Source organism: Artibeus jamaicensis, unplaced genomic scaffold (genome assembly GCF_021234435.1).
Source record: "Artibeus jamaicensis isolate MK-2021 breed Jamaican fruit bat unplaced genomic scaffold, CSHL_Jam_final scaffold_474, whole genome shotgun sequence".
Taxonomy (NCBI): domain Eukaryota; kingdom Metazoa; phylum Chordata; class Mammalia; order Chiroptera; family Phyllostomidae; genus Artibeus; species Artibeus jamaicensis.
Genome location: NW_026522046.1, coordinates 41,127,457 through 41,147,106, shown reverse-complemented (window position 1 = coordinate 41,147,106; position 19,650 = coordinate 41,127,457). Strand labels below are relative to the sequence as shown.

The 19,650-nt window shown below is 46.1% G+C and overlaps 1 protein-coding gene across 2 annotated transcripts in view; it reads left to right on the top strand.

Moving 5' to 3' along the window:
* Nucleotides 1-19,650, top strand: part of TRAPPC10 (trafficking protein particle complex subunit 10) — an 83,452-nt gene that overhangs the window by 7,601 nt on the left and 56,201 nt on the right. The window contains exons 2-3 of one of the 2 annotated variants that reach the window (XM_037158146.2): nt 12,645-12,726; nt 17,410-17,545. In XM_037158146.2, the coding sequence (XP_037014041.2) occupies nt 12,645-12,726; nt 17,410-17,545 (218 nt within the window). Of the gene's footprint in view, nt 1-12,644; nt 12,727-17,409; nt 17,546-19,650 lie in introns of those variants that run through there. The other variant, XM_037158148.2, reaches the window with a different exon arrangement.

The following is a 19,650-nucleotide window of genomic DNA, read 5'->3' as shown; positions in this document are numbered from 1 at the left end:
TTGTTTTCCTAAGTGGTCGTATGGTTAACACTTCCATCAGCGGCGCGTGAGCGTTCCAGTTTATCCAGACCCTCACTGAACTTGCCTGTCTTTTTTGTTGTAGTCATCCTAGTGGGCATGAAGAGGTATCTGATTTTGGTTATAATCTGCATTTCCCTAATGACTAGTGATGTTGAACATCTTTGTGTGTTCTCATTAGCCATTTGTATCTCTTCTTTAGTGAAAGGTTTATTCAAATTTTTTGCCCATTTTTAAATTAGATTATCATTGAGTCATAAAGAGTTTATTATATTTTCTGGGTTCCTTTATGGATAGATGATTCGCAGATATTTTCTCTTGATCTTTGGTTTTAAAATTTTTTTAATGGCATCTTTAAAACATTTTTAATTTTGATGCAGTCTAATTATCAATTTTTTTCTCTCTTGGATTGTGCTTTTGCTATCATATCTTAGAACTCTTTTTCTAGCTGGAGGTCGTCATAATCGCTTCAGCGTGTACATACTGATGACTAGTGAGAATCTTTTTGTGTTTCCCGGTGATCGGACTCTTTAGAATTACCTGTCCATCTGTGTTTGCTTTGACACTTAAGAGATAGAGCCAAAAAACATGTCTGGAAGAGGAATTGGAATAGCACTAGGAAAAAATGTGCATTCCATTTTTCTATTTTATACCATATGTATTAGTTTTTTTTGAGGGCTGCTGTAACAAATGATCAGAAACTGGATGGCTTAAAGCAACAGAAATATATTTTCTTGTAGTTCTGAAGACCAGAAGTTGAAAACCGAGGGGTCATCAGGGCTGTGCTCTCTCCCCAGGCTTCAGGGGGCATCCTTCCTGCCTCTCCCAGCTCCCCAAAGTCCTTGGCGTTCCTGGGCTCTCGGCTCCGCCACTCTGACGCCTGCCTCGTCTTCTCGAGGCCTTCTCTTTCCCTGTGTTTTCTCTTCTGCCTTTTTTAGACATTCGGAGCCCATCCAGATGATCTGCGATGATCTCACTTGAGATCCTAAACTTAATTACATCCACCAAGGCTCTCTTCCCAAGTCCTGTTCACAGGTTCTGGGTGTCAGGAAGTGCACCCATGGTGATTTTGGGGGCCCCTTTCTCCCCAAAGCACAGCGTCTGTACTGGCAGCCAGGTGCAGATCAGCCCACACCCCGTAAGTGTCTTGGGTTTTTCTCTCACTTCTTCTGTCTCTGGAGGCTTGTCCTCACTCTCCTCCTGACCAAAGGAATTCTTCCTTGGCATCTGGAAGTTGGGCTCCGGAAGTTGACACACGGTGGGATGAAAGAAAGAAATTAGAAAGAATTTAGAAAGAAATTCTAAATTTAGAAAGAAATGAGCCTTTTCTTCAGTCTCTCTGTTTTCCCCCCAGGGAAATAAATTGTGACATGGCGATTCCTTTCTCAATATTGTTTTAGGCCCTTGTTCATTACAATTTTAGAAAAGTGAGGAGAGAAATTGCAGAGAAAGTGACAGCAGGATTAGACCTTGGCTTCACCAGCTATATATATGTGGACATTTTTCTTATTTTTGACATGTGTTTAGTATTTAGACGTCATGGCATCAATACCAGACCTAAAATTTTAGGTAGAACCTTGGAACTAACAATTACCCCTTTGGGTAGTAATTTTTACTGACTCTGTAGCTCACCACGTATGGCACTTTTATTTTGGCTGGGTGCATTAGAAAGTTTCTAAGCACCAAGCCGAACAACAGGAAGGGCTATCGGAGGTCATTTTGAAGGTGAAGACCGTGCCTGACCAGGTCCCTCAGCACTGGGTGGCGGAGTGAGCTGCCGCATCGAGGCGGCTGGTCCCTTCTGCCGCGGCCTCACCAAGTACTGCGGTGTCAGACACCCTGTGCTCACATGGAAAGGGCGTTTTCCCTGAAATTAGCCCTCGGAGAAAGCATTTCCATGGAGTTCAGAAAAAGAAAAGTATCACTTCCTTTAGTTTAGCAACCTAAGCACTAAGTAGCCACAGCAGAAATGTTTGGTATGATCTAAAATGAAGTTTGTATTCTGACACCCAGTGCCATCGTCGCTTCTGCTGCAGGTTGTCCCATCCTCAGGGGCCCTGGGTTGTCTGATGTAGCACGTGGGGGAGTCAGACTGGGTTCACCAGTCAGTGAGCATGTACTCAGCATCTGGTACCTGCCAGGCACTGTTGGAGATGCTTGGGTTACATTTGTGAACAAAGACACCGGCCCTCTTAGAGCTTACATTCTAGCAAGAGGGAATATACAGTATACATAAATGGTAAATTACGTCATATGTGATAAGTGCTGTGGAACAAAGACGGAAAAGGGTCAGAGAAATGGGAAAGTTGTGTCATTTTAAGCTTTATTATGGAAACTTGCAGCTACGTATAAAAATAGACAGTAGTTTAAAGAAACCTTATAAACCTATCACCCAACTTCAGCAGTGGGTGAATTTGCCAATCTTGCTTTTCTGTATTCCCGGTTCCCTCTAATCCTTTATTAATTTGAAGAAAATGTCAGGCATCATGTAATGTATCCGTAAATGTATGTGTTATGGATTGAATGTTTGTCTCCACCCCCACTTCCATGTCAAAGCTCTAACCACCAATGCGGTGATATTTGAGGTGGAGCCTTTTGGAGGTGATCAGAATTAGAGTAGGTCCAGAGGGTGGGGACCTCAGGATGGAATCAGCGGCCTGATGTACCCGGCGCACACCAAGGAAAGGCCAGATGGACACGTAGAGAGAGGCAGAGGCTGTCAGGAAGCTAGGAAGAGAGACCTCACCAGGAGCCAAATGGCTGGGGGAGAAGACAAGCATGAGCTGCTGGAGTTACGCCCTCTGCCGAGCAGCCTGAGCTAACACAGTGTGTATCTCCAAAGGACAGGGCTTGAAGAAAACATAACTACAAAACCTTTTGGTATGTAAAAATTTCCTTATTTCGAATATTTCAGTGTTTACATTTACAGTGTGTCTTAAATATTTTTGTAACTCTTTCAATTAATTAGTATCCAAATGACGTTTTTAGATAAGCGTTTTCAGTTTCTCTTGAACCCTCGGTTTCCCCTCCATGTCACTTTCGTTCCTTGCAAAATGTTCGAGAGCCCGGGGTTAGTTCTGTGGCGGCGTCTGCCCCTGCTCCTGGACTTCACCAGCTGTGTCTTGTCCTTGAATACTACCCTCTTCCCCCTGTTTCCCGTAAAGTGGTGTTTGGAGTGAGAGGCGGGGTCAGATTCGGGTTGGACCACTTTTGGTAAGACCCTTTAATGGGTGGTGGCGTGTTCTTCCATCAGCTGGTGCGTAATGTCTGGTGGTCTCTCGTGATGCAGCAGCCATTTCCATCCATGTCCTTTGTTCCTGAAGGGCTGCAAGATGGTGATATTCTACTTTTACCACTTCTTTTTCATTAGCTGAAATATTTCTGTACAGGGGAGTATATGTATACATGTATATGTACACATACATATACACCCCCCTCACGCACACATCCCTACACACACACTCCCCTACACACACCCCCCACAAACATACACACAGTCTCCTACACATACATACACCGCTACACACACACCCGTACACACCCCCATATACACATATACACACATATACCCCTATACATACATATGTTTATATTATTGGTTTCCCAGTGGTAGTGTGTGTAAGGAAAGTCAGACTAAGTACTCGATTCATTTCCTTCACGTAACTGTTTTCAAAATAGGCTGGTTCATTACTTCCTTCAGTGATGATCAATTTGAATTTTTAAAAGTATTATTAAGAACTTGAGGATTTAAACACCCTGGATTTGTTTTTTGCTCATTTCAGTTGGGAACCTTTTGGTGAGTGGGTTGTTCCATCTTTAACAACTGGCTTCTGAGATGTGGGGATCTTCGTCAGTTTCTCTGCTGTCTGGGATGACAAGGTGGCCCAGACTCATTTTGTACAGTTCCTGCCCTAGGTGTGGAGTTAGCTGTTTCCTCAAGGGGTCCTGATTCCCTGTGGTGGGGACTGGTTGCTGCTGGGCCATTTCAGGGGACAGAGCTAGGAATTCAGCGTTAAAGCACATCCCAAGTTCACACTGATCAAATTCAGGACTTCAGGGTCATAATGAAGTGTTCTGTCTTCTGTATTTTCTTCCTGTTTTTGTGGATACTGGGGTTGACAGAGTTAGGTGAGGTTCTCGAAGGAGCTGTGTCCCAGTCCTCTGAGGCCTGTTGGAACCCCAGACTGCGCCGAGCTTCTGATTCAGCAGGTCTGGGTGGGCCCGGGACCCGCCTTTCTAAGCAGTGCCCATGTGATGCCTGCTGCAGGTCCGCCTCACATCTCCGCGTAGCACCTTTTCCTCTGCTTCAGCAGTAGGGCCAGTGAGCACAGATGTCAGACTTTTTCAGTAGTTCTTTGTGGCATTTGGATATGTGCTGCCAGGAAAAACAAGTGACTGTAGGTTTAAAAGTGTAAAGTCCCTTGTCATAGTTCCTCTCTCTGTGGTTGTACTACCAACTATGTGCGCATTAACTTCCTTGGTTTTATTTTTTCCTGATATTTTTATGGAAAGAGTTTTATAAATTTTATTTTGTTTGATAATGATGTAAAATATTTATAGTCTTTCAAAGTCAAATCTATCAAACAAGGTATATGTAAAAGCATATCCAGCATATTTCCGTCCTTTTCACCTGTTCCATTCCTTACCTGAGTCGTCTCCTTTCATTAAAAAATCCACGTGCACTGGTATTTCTCTTAGATAAGAGATTGCAGGCTGGGCGTGCTTCTCCCACCTTGCTTTTCTCCGCAGCATGACCTGGAGCACACTGCGCCCTAGCATCTGGAGATCTTTCCCAGGCCTGCCTACGCCCCATGGGACTCGGTCAGTTAAGGAGCTGTTCCTTGGTTCATTCTACGAGACCCCCACAGTAGAATTTGAAAGATTTCCTCTTTCCCTATTCAGATAGTCCTGCCTGCAATAATAGCCTTATTGTGTCTGTCTTCCCGTTTTGCTTGCTGTATCTATTGGGGATTGCTGGGGCTGTGGGAAATTCAGTGTAATTTTGCTACATGTCACCAAATGACCCATAATGGTGGACCTTCTGAAAGCTGCAGTTGGCTCCAGTGAGAAAGGGATTTTGAACCAAGTCTTTGAGGAAGTGATAGGGAATCTGGAGAAAGTCCCTTTTATCCAAACCCCCAGAGCAGGGGCTGTCTGGAGCCACACAATCTCTTCTTGAATTTGCAAGTGCTGTGATTCAAACTGCTACAATCATCTTATTTAAAAAATTTAAAAATATACAGTGTTGAAGACTGATTCTTCAGTATTGTTATGTTTGCATGCATGTATCCAGTCTTTCTGTCTCTGTTCCGACTCTGGTTTTAAGGCTAGCCTGGTCTGCGAGTGTTAGAAGTGGCTGCTGTCCCCCTGGTTATAGGTGTCACCCAGGCCTCGTCAGCACTTGAACGTCAGCACTTGGCACGTGTGCTAAATATCTTTCCGGTGAGAAAAGAAAAAGATGTTGGTCCTTTGTATTTTGTGACTAGTGTCTCAGTATCGGATGTAGTCCCTTTCCCACAGATTTCCGCAGTGTAAAACTTGATGGACACTAGCATACTTTGTGCTTTTTCCCCTCTGATTGCACCTCTCAGGGGAAGTAACCATTCTATGGAATTAGCACTGGGAAGGTGGGAGAAGCAGAATGGAAGAGTGTGTGCCTGTGAGTGTGTGTCGCAGGAAGGACAGGGGGAGGAGGGCTTGATGGAGTGGACACACCATAAAAGCCAGTGATGAAATGGCAGCATATACTGAGCTGTGATTTAGAATCACCCTCATTTTGACAAGCCCAAGTGTAGCAAGTGACAGCCAAAGGAAGGCAATTCCCATCATGCCATAGTAGGGATTGCTTTTCTTTAAACTTGGCCTCTGGTGCAGGACTGTGGGATGGCTCATGGCTTTCTTCTTGAATATGTGCCTTCCTTCCAGTATAGGTAGGGCAGGGTTTTTTTTAAGGTATTATTTTAGCCCTGGCTGGTGTGGCTTATTAGTTGGAGCGTCATCCTGTGACGAAAAGGTTGCTGGCTTGATTCCTGGTCAGGGCACATACTTGGTCTACAGACTTGAGCCCCTGTCTGGGGGGAATGACCCCTGGGCCAGGTGTGTACGGGAGGCAGCCGATTGATTGATGCTCTTCTCCTCAGGTGAGGATGAAAAAAATAAAACATAAAAAATATTATTTTAATATTTTTTATTGATTGATTTGAAAGAGAGAGACATGAATATTGATTTGTTGTTCCACTTATTTATGCATTTGTTGGTTATTCTTGTATGCGCCCTGGCCAGGAATTGAACCTGTAACCTTGGTGTATCAGGATGACACTAACTAACTGAGCCACCCAGCCAGGGCCAGAAGGGCAATGTTTATGTGTAGAATGGGGATCAGTTGCCTAGTCATTTTACCAGCCAGACTAGCCTGGCTTTCTCCTTGTAGATCTGGTTAACACCTGGATCTTATTTTTTTCTCATGAACCTTCACCCCCTGTTCCCACTCAGTGTATGAGCCTTTTGTGCAGTTACCAGTGCATGGAAGCCCAACGCACAAACCTTTTGTGCTCAGGCACTTGAGTTGGGGGGGGTGTGCTGGGGAGGCTTCCAGAGTCCGGGAGTGTGCATCGGATAATGGCTTTCCCCAGGAGAGAGCTGCCGATTGGAAGCATTAATTAATTTTTATTACTGCATTTACATTATACATAAATTTTAGCAAATTGGCTTTACGCATTATTGAACAGGCTAAAACGACTTCCCAGTTTGTGACCTTGGACATTTTTAATCATCCGTTTGAAAATCTCTTCTGCTAAAAGCTGTTGAGAAATTCACGCTTGGTCCGTGGGCGGGCACATGCGTTCTTAGGGTTAGAGACAGTGGTCTCTCAACACGTTTTCAGGGGGGAGTGAACTGCTGAATCATGAATCTTTGCCCTCTTTTAGCAGCATGCTGAAGGAATGGCTCTTTCCGTAAAATTTTCCATAAAGCAAATATTAGATTATATATGTCCTTCGACTCTTTTGTTCAGAAGTTGAGTTACAGAATCTCTTCCCTTCGAGGGCCGTGAAACGGGCCATCTCGGCCCATGCAGCCGCTGCACCGCTGCGAGGTCTCTGGAGCCCTGTGGGGAGTCCTCAGATGTGGGGCACCTACCCCGCCACAGGCAGTTCCTTCATCTTACGCCAGAGCCTGTTTTTGTGTGGAGCTACAATGAAATGAAGAAGCAGAAAGCAGTGCAGAGCAGTAGAGAACATTGGGTCGAGGGCCAGGCTGCCTGGCTGAGTGTGTCCCAGCTTTGATGCTCGCTGGCGGCTTGAGCTCAAGCCAGTTAGGGAAGTCCTCAGTACCTCAGTTTCCTTCTCTGGAGTGGCACTCTCACCTCAGGTTGGTGTCAGGGTTCAGGGTGGCTGTGTGCAAAGTGCTTAAGGTGTGCTGGCCCGCCATGCTGTCTGTACAGACCAGGCCGTACACAGATGGCCCCTAAACAGATGGCTCCTCCCGGCGTCTGTTGGCCAGCTCTCAGCTGGTGCCAGACCCTCCGCAGCTTAGTAAGCCCTCATTTGTCATCAGGTCAAAGGTATTACATAGATTTTTTTCTTTTTTGCAAATTAAATGCTTTTTTTCCCCCCTTTAAGTCCTTCACATACTTTTTTAGTTATATTAGTTTCCTGTGGCTGCTGGCACAAATTACATAGATTTAGTACCTTTAAGAAAAGTCGTCTTCTTGGGCTGAAATCTAGGTGCCGGCTGGGCTGGTTTTCCATGGAGGTTCTAGAGGAAAGAGTCTATTTCCTGGCCTTTGCCAACCTTTAGTGGCCCCCACTTTCCTTGATGCTCATTCCCTTCTCCATCTTCACAGCCGGCAGTGACCAGTTCAGTGTTGGTTCTGGTTTTCTGCCTCCCTCTTCCCTTCCCTGGGACCCTTGTGAGTACAGTGGGCCCATCCAGATAGTCCAGGATAATCTGTTTACTTAAGGTCAGCTGGTTAGCAGCAACCTTCATCCACCTGCACCTTCATTTTTCCTTGTCAGGTGATGTAACCTGTTTACAGGTTCTGGGACACCGGAGGAGAGTTGTGAATGCCCTTAGTGTGCCTGGAGGAGAAGCCATAGGAAGTAATGACTTTATGAGCATGAAAACCCTGTGTCCTTCCTGACCGAGAGGTGACTTCAGTTTAACCTTGTGATCCTCTGAGGCATAATTTATAGCTCTCTCTTGAGTATTCAAACCACATTTGGTAATTCATGCTACTTTTCCATATAGACGGTTCCAGATTTAATCTTACGTCATAATTGAGTCCTAAAGTATTTTTTAATTATCGCATAAGCATAGGAATATTAACAAGATAAATCTATAGCTTTTGATTGTAGATACAAACATTTTCTCTTAGGTTAAAGAGAATGTGTGCCTTTATTTTCGACAGCCTGTGTTCCTGAAATGAACAGTGTGAACTCCGTAATCTCATCCCCAAAGAGTGCTGCTTGGGGCCACGTGGTTTGGATGTGGATTTTGGGATGAAGAGCTGGCTGTGTGTCTTGTTTGAGGCATTTTCACCAAAGCAGGTCCTAGAGTCCTCTGCTCATTCAGCATCCACTTAATAGTGATTTTGTTCTGGTTGCAATGGACTGTTAAGAATTCCAAATTTGAATTTGAAAATGCTTCAGTGTGAAATACTTTGTGACTTTGCAGTTCTAGTGGGCCCAAAGTAAAAGGTTCTGTGCATGAAGTGATTGCCAGTACAAAGTCCATTGCCCTTTACACTGACTGAAGGTAAAACGAATGGCATGCGGCTGTGACGACAGCTGAACCTGGGCCGGCCACGTGGCTGGTTAGTGGCAGCATCACTGTTGGGTCTGTCTGGGCCTGTCCTAGGCTTGCGCTAGACTCTCATTTTAGTGACAGCATCTTGGGTCTAAAAAGACTGGCCTGCAGGATTCTATTTTTAGTGATAATAGACTTCTTTGAAGAGGAGAAGTGCTTTAAAAATGGCCATTTTTTTTCATTGTCTTATTGTCAGCGATCTAACATCTAAATGCTACATCTAGATCTGTAGTGACTTGTGTAAGTTGGGCTTGTGTTAGTGTCTTTTTAATGTTGATATAAGGTACTAATTACTTACTCTGTAATTTAGACCCCAAGTGCTTCTGTTTTAAAAATTTTAAGAAAATATTAAGCAGGGTTTGTCAAAATACATTTATGCTTAAATCACTGAAATAATCTTTTTGAATTCTTTTCCCTGTGTTTGATTAATTTTTATCTGCTTATAACATAAAAAATTTCGAATTACATGATTGATACAGGAATATATGCTTGCAAAAATCTCAGCGGGTGCAGAAGTAATTCAGGAAATAGTGAAGATGGTCCGTATCAGTCATCTGACTAAACATAACAGAAAATCCAGTTATAACTGGCATATAAGAAAACAGGCCCATGTGGTCAGAAACCCAGGGCTGTGCCCACCTTTCTTGGGGAATATCTGAATTGGGCTTTCCCCAGCTTGTGGGCTCTTCCTTGGCCTGGGGGCTGGCGTCCAGCGGGTCAGGTTGGCCCACAGACTGAGAGCTTACCTCGATCGCTTCAAAGCAAGGTGACTGTCCCCTGTCATTTCCCTTCACAGTTGAGTGTCTCCTGCGCCTACTCCTCCGTCACCCCCTGCCAGGGTGCCACCCTGCACTGATGTGACAAGGGGCAGAGGACAGCTGTGCTGGTGTGTGCATGCCCCTGAAACCACCTACGGTGCCGGGGTTACTGCTTAGAGCTCGGTGTGTCTGTCCACTGATTAGTGATGAGGACTGGCAGCGTTTGTGCACATACACACACACACACATGCGTGCAGATTTATGTTCATGGGACTTTGCTTTGATTTACTTGTTAATTATTTTGATGTCTTCCCCTTCACCAGAAAAAAAAAAAGCTTATTTGTTAAGTAGTCTGAATTGACTCTTAATAGGCCTCTGGTGTCAGAAAAGTGAACACAGCAAGTTTCTGAACAGCGTTCTCTGAACATGGGCACATTAGCCTTAAGCCTCATATTTGCTTTTAGTAGCCGTTTTCTGATAACTGAATCCTTGGTTTTTCTCTCTTGCCTATGGGATTAAAACAAAAACTCAGCCTGGAAGTTGTTGCGCTTGCAGCCCAGACCTCTAAGCGGTAATGACTTTCTCCTTAGTGGTCGGGCTGTTTCGGGAAGCTACAGCATACATACTGTTACTTATCTGTCACGCAAGCCGAGATCCAGTTCTTCAGGTTTTCCGCCTAAGCCCTTCCTAGTCCTGCTGTTTAGAGCTCTGGTTCTCTGTAGCTCATTTTCAAAAGCATCTCTAGTTTTCATGATAATATAGATTTAAGAGTATCGTAATTAATAATAGCTGCATATTCAGAGGAAATCATGGTGGCTTTTCTTCATTTTTGTTCAATGTAGGGCTTTGATGGGTTAGAAGGATTTGACCTTCACATTTAAATTAGGGCACTATGTCAGTTTGCCAGGACTATCACAACAAAATGCTACCACTGTGTGGCTTAAACAACAGAAGCTTATTTTCTAACCGTTCTGGGGGCTGGAAGTCCAAGCTCAGAGTGTCAGCAGGGTAGGTGTCTGCAGCCTCTTTCCTTGGCTTGCAGGTGGCCACTTACTTGCTGTGGCCTCACAGGGTCATTTCATGTCCCCATGTCTCTGTGCGTCAATTTCCTCTTCTTATGAAGACCCGGTCAGATTGGATCATGGCCTACCCTGTGGATCCACCCTGTGGATCTCATTTTAACTTAATCACCTTTTTCAAGACCTTATCTCAGATAGTTTCAAAGTGTGAATTGGTGGTGGGGACACACAGTTCATAACAGGCACTGAGATCAAATAAATGGTCATGTGTTAAGTCCCCAGTTATTGTCAGAGGACATCTTTCCCCTTGACAGATGGGCTAATCTATAATATTTAAAAATTAAAATTTGGACACAAATTACATTTTTATTTCACAATAGAATGTAAGAAAAGTTGTTACTTTAGTGTGTCCGTTTATGGACGTTTTGTTGTATAATAGGATTTCCTGTGGGAGAAAGCTTGTGGGGGGAAGTGGGGGGAGACCTGGAGGCACTTCATTGGTGGTTCACTCTGTGTACTTATGTTAATTAGGCATTCACCTGAGACTTCCCAGCGAACTAAGAGAGGAGAAAGCTTTCATGTAGTCGCCCTAACTTCTACATAAGAAAAAATAGTGATTTTTGTATATTAATCTTGGAACTTTTAAAAGAGGCAACAGAAATTGGCAAAGAGATCTAACTGAAGGGTTTTTTTTTTTTTTACTTTAATGATTTCTAGGATGACCATCAAATAAATGAACATGATTAAAACAAAATTTTTTTATTTTTACAAAAACTGGAATAATAGTAACCCTTACCAGTACTTACTGGGTATCAGGCCGTGTTCAAAGTTATTTATCGGTGTCGACTCATTTAGTCCCATCTCAGCCCTGGGGGTTGGTGTCTTACTCCTCCATTGCACAGATGGCCCTGTGAGGGCTGGGGGTGGGTGGGTAAATGGTCTTGCAGGCTGTGCAGCTGGTAGAGGTGAAGCTGAGATTCAGGCTGTTGTCACCATGCCCCACCGTGCTTGGGTGCTTATAGCGCGGCTGTCCAAAACGTCATTCCTCTCAGCAGCGACTTGACGTTGTTATGTGGTTTGGGGAGGTTTATTTTTCATTTTTGTTTTTGTAGGTTCATGGTAGCAAAACAAGCAAATGTATTAATGACCCCCATCAATTCCCCATGATTTCTTTAAGATCAACAAAAAAGCAGCTTGGAAAACGGTTTGCTCAGTGTTGGAGGACCCTCTGAGTATAAGAATTTGAGTAACCTACAGGAAAAAGGTCCTTTTCTAGCTTGACTGTGACAGTGTGTCACACTGTCACTTTATGAGAGCTCGGTGGGAGTTTCCACTCTGTGAAGCTTCTGTGGAAGAGCCGAGTGTGTGTGCAGCACAGTCAGACACACGGGGTGGGCGGGGGCGGGGGCCAGCCAGTGTCTGCCAGCGTGGTCGGGTGCTCTGGACGCCTTGGCTCTCAGACCTGCCTTCCCTTCTCCGCGAGGCTGGCTCCAGTCTGCCCTTGTCTGCCAGGGTTAGTGCAGGGACTGAGTGAGACTGCGTGGCGAGAGTTTTGCATAGTGTGTGCGCAGGGAACGTGTCCTGTGCGTTTTTGCTCCTGATGTCATTTTGATGCATATAGAGTTTATGTTGATGAAGAAACCTCTCTGGGTCTCCTTTTCTGCCCGGAATGTTCTGGCTGTTGTCTTGAAGTTGAAGAAGGTAGTGGCTGTAGAGCAGGCTGGGGAGCGAAACTGGGTGGAGGTGACAGGGCCCCTCTCTCCTGAGCTTTAGGCAAGTTACTCAACTTTTCTGACCCTCCTCCTAGAGGGGAAAACCAGACCCACACATGGAGGTGACGTGAGGGTTAAGTTAGACCATCAATGTCAGGGGCTGGGTGTTCTAGACATCGATTATTTAAAGGTACGAGACGGTCTCGTTTTGTGATGTCATTTTACTAAATATGAAGTAGTCTCAAATTGCCAGTTTAGTAAATTTTAGAGCCCATTTTGCCTACATTTACCTACAAATGTCCTAACTGGATTTCTCTTTATTCCTGTTGTAGGTGCTGGAGATCAGAATTTATTTACCTCCATTTACCCAACGCTCTCCCAGCAGCTGCCGAGAGAACCGATGGAATGGAGAAGGTACGGCTGCTTGTTCTCCGGCTGCATCTCCCTCTTCACTTTCTAGACAATTGTGTGAGCACGGGGGGTAGTCAGATTACAGCCTGAGTGCTGAAGTGAGCTGTGGAGGGACCGCGCGGCATCAGCCCGTGGGTCTCCTTCCTGGGGGGATATGTTGGTTTTCCTAGCGAGACATCGGATGGCAGAAAGAAGCGATTCTTTGGAGTTACACGCGCACTTCTTCAGGAATGATTTCTGATCCTTTAGGGTTCATCAGAACGTCTCAAAGGCAGAGGCCTTTGGGAAAGGAGACATGCACTCTCCCAGGCTGTACGTTAAGCAGAAGGTGGGCCTTTATCGGTGCTCTCCTAAGCAGCGCTGTCCCCCCTGAGATCCCTACCCTCCCAGGTTCTTCCTTACGGGTGAGAAAGTATGCAGTGTGCAGAGAGACGTTTGGTAAAAGTGAGAGAGACTGTGTCGGCCGCCCCGGCCGCCCCGCTTTGTGTAGTTGTTCATTGAATGACGTTTTCAGAGGGGATGATTGACTTTGAGTTATCTTGTTGGAAAAATGATTTCTGGTAAGCTATTAGTTTTAGAAAGTGTTTGGATATTTATTTGTACAAGTAATCTGATTTTAACAAGGTGGATACATAATTTTCTGTTGTTCATATTCACACAGTTCTGGTTCTTGTCACACTTCCTTTCCGACGACCAGTTTGTACCCAGTGCCGGGAGGGATCAGGGAGGCTTTCAGGGGGTGACTCGCCCCGGGCCTCCACTGGGTCTAGTCTGATTTCTGTGCCCGCTTGTTGTGTTGCAGGAGTGTGTTTAGTGACTAACATTCGGTGTAAATAGTGTGCAGAAGGTGGGAGAATCCTCTTTCAAAAAACCTCTGAGGAGGCCCAGTGCTGTGAGTGAGAGAAAACAGCTCATTCAGCAAGTGGAGGAATTTAATGTCTGAAGAAATGAAGTAATCTGAAAAGGATTTCAGATAAGAATATACTATGTAAACATTTATAATAGAAAGATAAAAGAAAAAAAGTGTATCCAAGAAACAATAAAGAGAGTTACGAGGGGGGAAAACGAAGTACAGAGACTACATAGATTTAATACATGCATTCACCTTCACCTTCCTGAAACTTCACTGAAGGAGAAAAGGGACTAAAAAAGGCATAAATGCACAAAGACAGAGAAAGGGGTGGAAATGATGGCAGCAAAGAGGTCTGGACACCTTTTTGGTAGAAGGAAGCGAGATGGAGGAGTTAGGAGAGACAGTTGAGCCCCAAGCGTCTGCAGCGGTGGCTTCCTGAAGAGCAGGAAGTCCCCGACAGGTGACAGGGCCCACCCAGGACCTTGGTAGGCAAGGGCAAGACCAGGCTGGAAAGGGAGGTAGCAGAAGGTGTGTGTAGGGAGCTGCAGGGCCCCCATCGTGTGTCCGCTGAAGCGGTGTCAGTGGTCTGCCCCTGTCAGACCCTGGGGGGTGGGGTTGTCTCTCTGTGGACAGAGAAGCTCTGAGCCCTTGGGTGTGAGGCACCGCAGCAGGTGGGAGAGGGGCTGTTCTGGAACCAGCGGGTCTAAAGCTGAGCAGGGTACAGCTGAGACCCAAGAACCCGGTGCCACATCCCTGCTCCCCAGGCAAGACAGTGAGTGCTCATCTCAGGAGACACTGGGTGGTCCCAGGGACAAGGCCTACCACACTCTCTGCCTTAGAAAACACAGGGAGGAGGTGCTTCCCCCATTTGGGGCCTGGATGTCCTCCTGATCAGAGCAGCGGTACTGGGCTCCGGGGCATGTCACCAGGGAAAGGAACTGGTAGGTGACTTGATGTCTGACTGTGTGCACAGCATTCAGGGAGTTGTCAGTTCTGTCGGACAGTTCTGTCGGAGAGTTTTGGAAGGTTTCAAAATGGTGACACTGGGAGCTCAGAAAATAAAAGTGCCAAGAAGAGGAAAAGTTAGGTTCTAAAGCTACTGTAAGAACAGGTGTTACTTGGCCTAGTAGTGAACAGTGCTTCTGCTTTTAATAATATGGGCAACACTTGTGACAGAGCCACTGGGAATGGGGAGGGAGAGGAGGAGGGTGGGCACACAGACAGCTGAATCTGCAGCTCCCGTCACCCCTGGTGGAACAGCGGGTCTAAAATGAAGTGCCTGGGGGAAGGCAGTGGGTGGAATCGTGGCCCCCAAAGGTGAGTCTGTCTGGGACCAGTGGATGTAGACCTTACTTGGAATAGGAGTTTCTGCAGATACAGTCAAGTTAAGGATCTCACAATGAGCTCATCCTGGACTTGGTTGGGCCTTAAGGCCAATGACAAATGTCCTTAGAAGACACAGAAAGGAAAAGACACATCAAGATGGAGGCAGAGGTTGGAGTGATGCATCCACAGGCCAAAGAGTACCAGGGCTGGGCGAAAGGCAGGCAAGGAACGGATTTCCCCTCAGAGCTCCCAGAGGGCACCAGCCCGCCAACACCTTGATTTCGAATTCCTGGCCTCTTGAACTGTGAGAAAATGAATGTGGTTTTAAACCTCCAGGTTTGTGGTGTGTTTTTAATGGCAATTCTAGGAGACTGGTATGTGGGTAAGGGAGAGAGGACGGTAGGCACCCACGCTTATGTGTGTGTGAGAAAAGCTAACTCATAATATTTGACATGTTAGAGTGTGCCCATATTACTTTCATAAAAATTCAAACTTACCTGAGTATATCTTGGAGGTAAAAAAGCTTGAAGCACAAACTTGGCTAGATTCACTGAGCAGTTGTACAGGTGAAGGGCAAGCTAGCGAGTTGAAAGATCAAGCTTAGAAATGCCAGGGTTAATTGCTGGAGCTGGAGACAGAAAGCGTGCAAGAAAAGCAGCGACGTGGCGGGTCAGTCCAGAGGTTTCAATGTCTTTCTAATAGATGTTTCAGAGGAGAGAACAGAGAGGATGGGCAGTGTTTGAAGAACCAGCATCAGGATTTTCCCAGAAGTGATCAGAGGTTTCGGGAGTCTGCAGAAAGTCGGGCAGAAAGAAAGCAAACTGAAAGCCATGCCAAGAAATCTGCATGCCAAGAGAAAAGGGAAACAGAATTTGCATCTCTCTCAACATGTAAAATACAGCTTAAACTAGAACATTTAAGGACAGTGTTCTCAAAGTATTGAGGGAAAATACCTCTGAGCCCAGAACTGATGCAAGAGGGAAAACTGCACCAGCGCCTTCCTCCGTGGGCCCTGGAGGAGACGGGGTGCTGAGCGACTTCAGCCTCAGGGGTCCGGCTGGGGCCCACTGTGGCCCGGAGCTCTGCTCTGTCTCACCGCACTGCACACAGCCATGTGTGTTACTCCAGATTGACGACATGGAGGTGGTCGGGAAGCAGAATAATGACATTTTGAGACATGTGTGGTCAGAAACCCTGCCACCCTGACTGAATAATGAAAGGATGGATCTCAACAAGAGGAAAAATGAACTCAGAATTCACAAGATGAAAGAAGCAGCTGCCAACAAACAAGTCAAAATATTTTGCTGAAGTTGAGGTATCGATCTTTTTAAAAATGAAAAAATTGAAATTTCCAGCTGTGTGGAAGAAAGCAGAAAGAAGATATACTGTCTTGTGTCATTCAAGGAGGATACATTTTTTTTTCTTTAAGAGTTTATTTATAGAGAGAGAGGAAGGGAAGGAGAAAGAGGAGAGAAACATCAGTGTGTGCTTACTATCCTGTGCCCCCCACTAGGGACCAGGCATGTGCCCTAACCTGACTGGGAATCAGACCAACAACCCTTTGGTTCACAGGCCGGCGCTCAACCCACTGAGCCACACTATCCAGGGCTACATGTTTACTTTAATCTTTGAAAGAAAACGTACATTTATGTGTATTAAAACAAAAGTGTAACCAACAGCAGAATAGGGATAGATGGTGAAGAGGGAAAAATAAAATTTGATTAATCTCACAAAGGACAGACAAAAAATAGCCTGCAAATAGGATATAGACAAGTTCACGTGTGAGCCTGGTCACGTTCAACATGGCTGGTGTCAGCTTGTTAAACACAGATGCTCCTGAGATTGGAGACACAGCCTCTCTCTAGAGGTGGAAAATAAGTGTTGGAAAAAGACACAGGTGACATAATTTATTTTCAGAAGTCTAACTAAACTGCACCCACATCTTCTGATAGCCTCAGGTTAGATGTTTGTGGATGGTGGGGTTTCTGCATTCTCGCCTCTCGGAGCAGGAAAAGGAGGAGGGTGGTCACCACGTTTTTATTTGTGCTCTGCAGACAAAACCTGCTCTCTTTCATCAGATGATTCTCTTTTTTGGATAATACGGAGGCAAAACTCCTGGTGCAGTTTGAAGACTTCATAGTTTCAAATTGTACTTTTGACATTTGGGAACTTTTCTTCTTTTCCAGTGACTTAAAGATGAAGTTAAACTCCAAGTAAGGTCCGTTTCCCCCAGAAGTCCGCGTTGTTGCAAACAGCCTGGTTAGACAGCATGCTCCTCTGCATGCGAGCATCACTGAGTAACTGGAAGATGTTATGGATAGATACCTTTGATGCGTAGTCCTGGAGTGTGTTTAAAATAATTTACAGAATTTGGGGGAATACTCATGCAGGATTAATAGTCTACATGTACTTCTGAACTCATGGAAATGATTATACTCTTGTTGCATTTTTTCTTTCTGCTGAACGTCCATCAGTTGCTTTTCTCATTGACTAAAAATTGCTTGCAGGTCCTATGGCCGGGCTCCCAAGATGATTCACCTGGAATCCAATTTCGTGCAGTTCAAGGAGGAGCTGCTGCCCAAAGAAGGAAACAAGGCCCTGCTCACCTTCCCCTTCCTGCACGTTTACTGGACGGAGTGCTGTGTAAGTGTTCACTGCGGGGACCTGTCTTGGAATCGGGGTAAGACCTCACGGGCCTAGGTTTTTCTGAGACAACCACAATTTCTCCTATGTTCTCACTGGCGTGCCCTTCACTCCGCTGTTCCCTTGTCTCTGTTCCTCAGCTGTGTGTGTGGCTTTGTCCCATCTTTCCGCTCTGGTCTAGTGCGTTGCCCTTGTGGTCATCGGCCAGCGCAGTCTTCCTTCCCGTGTTTGGGTTCCGTGAGCCATCTCTGTGCCCCAGTGACCACTAGGCATTTTTTCCGTTTACTCTCAGCTTCGTTTCCTCAACCTCCTGTGCTCGCCCTCCCGGCGGATAGTCCTCGTGTGTCCCTTGCCGGTTTGTAGACTCTCTGAGGGCCAGGGGCACCGGGTGCTTCCTCACAGTCCGTGCCTGTCCATCCAGGGAGTGAGCGCTGCTGCTGGCGGCCTTTCTTTGTACTTGGCTGTATGTGTTTGTGACTCCAAAAAGAAACCTTATGTTCTGACATAATTCTTCTGTCATGAATTAATAGAAAGTTTTGTGGGTCATTTCTGTCTGTCTTTTTTGACTCTACATAAAGCAAACATTTATAATACACAAAATACATAAATCATTGCATGGCATTTTAACCTGAATCTGAGGAGGCAGAGGCAGTTTTTGTAATTTTGATGCGAATGAACTCAAAGTTCATGCCGGTTTCCCTGGGCTTTACCCCGTGCATCTTTTGCTTGAGCTCAGTGACATGTGTGAGAAGTTGTCTACCAGGGGGATTCATCATAGACCCAGCCCCCAGGGCTCTTATCGGGGCTGGTCACGTGGCACTTCTGCCCTGCATGTGCCCCAAACTCCAGACCCCCAGAGGGAGAGAGGTGTGAGCACGACCATCGTGTCTGTGCGGACGGTTTAGGCCCAGTGCGGCACTCCCGTCACACGTGCCGAGAGCCCTCCCGCAGTCCCCGTTCCCAGGTGCCGGCCCAGGGGCAGCCTTGGGAGCAGGCCTAGAGATGGCCGCCCCAGGCCCGGTACCTCTTTCCTCTCTAGCCCCTCAGTGGTCAAGTCAGGTTTGATTTGTGGTCGGGGGTTGTCTGGTTTCCCCTTGCTGCGAGTAAGCCGCCTCTGGGGGCCACTTAAGGACGGTGTGAGCGCCCTTCTCATCTGGTGTTCACGCTGAGACTTCGCCCCCGGTGGTTCCTCCCGAGCAGTCCTTACCCAGGGTTGCCAGTGCCGTTCCCCCGAGTTGACCAGCCTGTGCTCTACTCTAGGAAAGAGCCTGCACGGGTTTTTGTTTAATTTAGAGCTTTTACTTATATGATATTCAAATTTGTCAGATGTGGCCAGTGGTCACTTCAAACTGGCTCCTCTGTCCCCTTGAGCTTTTTCTAACTTTCTGGGACAGTAAAGATGTTCTAGGTTCCTGTAGTTTGCTGCCCTTGTCTTGGAATCGGCCATGTCTTCACAGAGCACTGTGTCCTTTGCCACTGTGGAGCCCCCCCGCTTTCCACCCTCTTTGTGGACAGAGCTAATGCAGGATATCTCATCTCTCGAGATCAGAGCGGATACCAATGCCTCGGAGTCTAGCCTGGCCCCACAGGGCTCTTTCTGGCCTTGCCCACTTGATGTCTGTACTCACCCCACTCTTGACGCCACCAACACATCTGCTGCGGGCCCAGTCCTACCGTAAGCATGACACAGCTTTGCAGTTGCTGCACCTGTGCTACAGCTGGAAGCAGACCTTCTGAGAAGAGTTCAGCAGTAGTTTGCGGTTTGCACTTTCCTAGATGGACAGGGACGCTCGTGCCTGTCCACTTGGGCTAGCCCTCCTCGGCCTTTGTCCTTTTAGCGTTTCCCTAGCTGCTCTTGCCCGTGTGTTTCCACTCCATGATATATTCTAGTTGGCTATTTTTGCTGTATATGAAGGTTCTTGATTTTTTTCACGTTAACCTTGCTGAATTCTTCTATTGTTTGAGTTAGTTATCATTGGTTCTCTAGGCCCCAGTAGGGCTTTCCAGATATCCTATCATGTCATCTGCAAATAAAGAAAGTCTGACCTCTTCTTGCTCAGTTCTGTGCCTCACATGTTTTCTCTGTTCTAAGACATTGTTCAGTG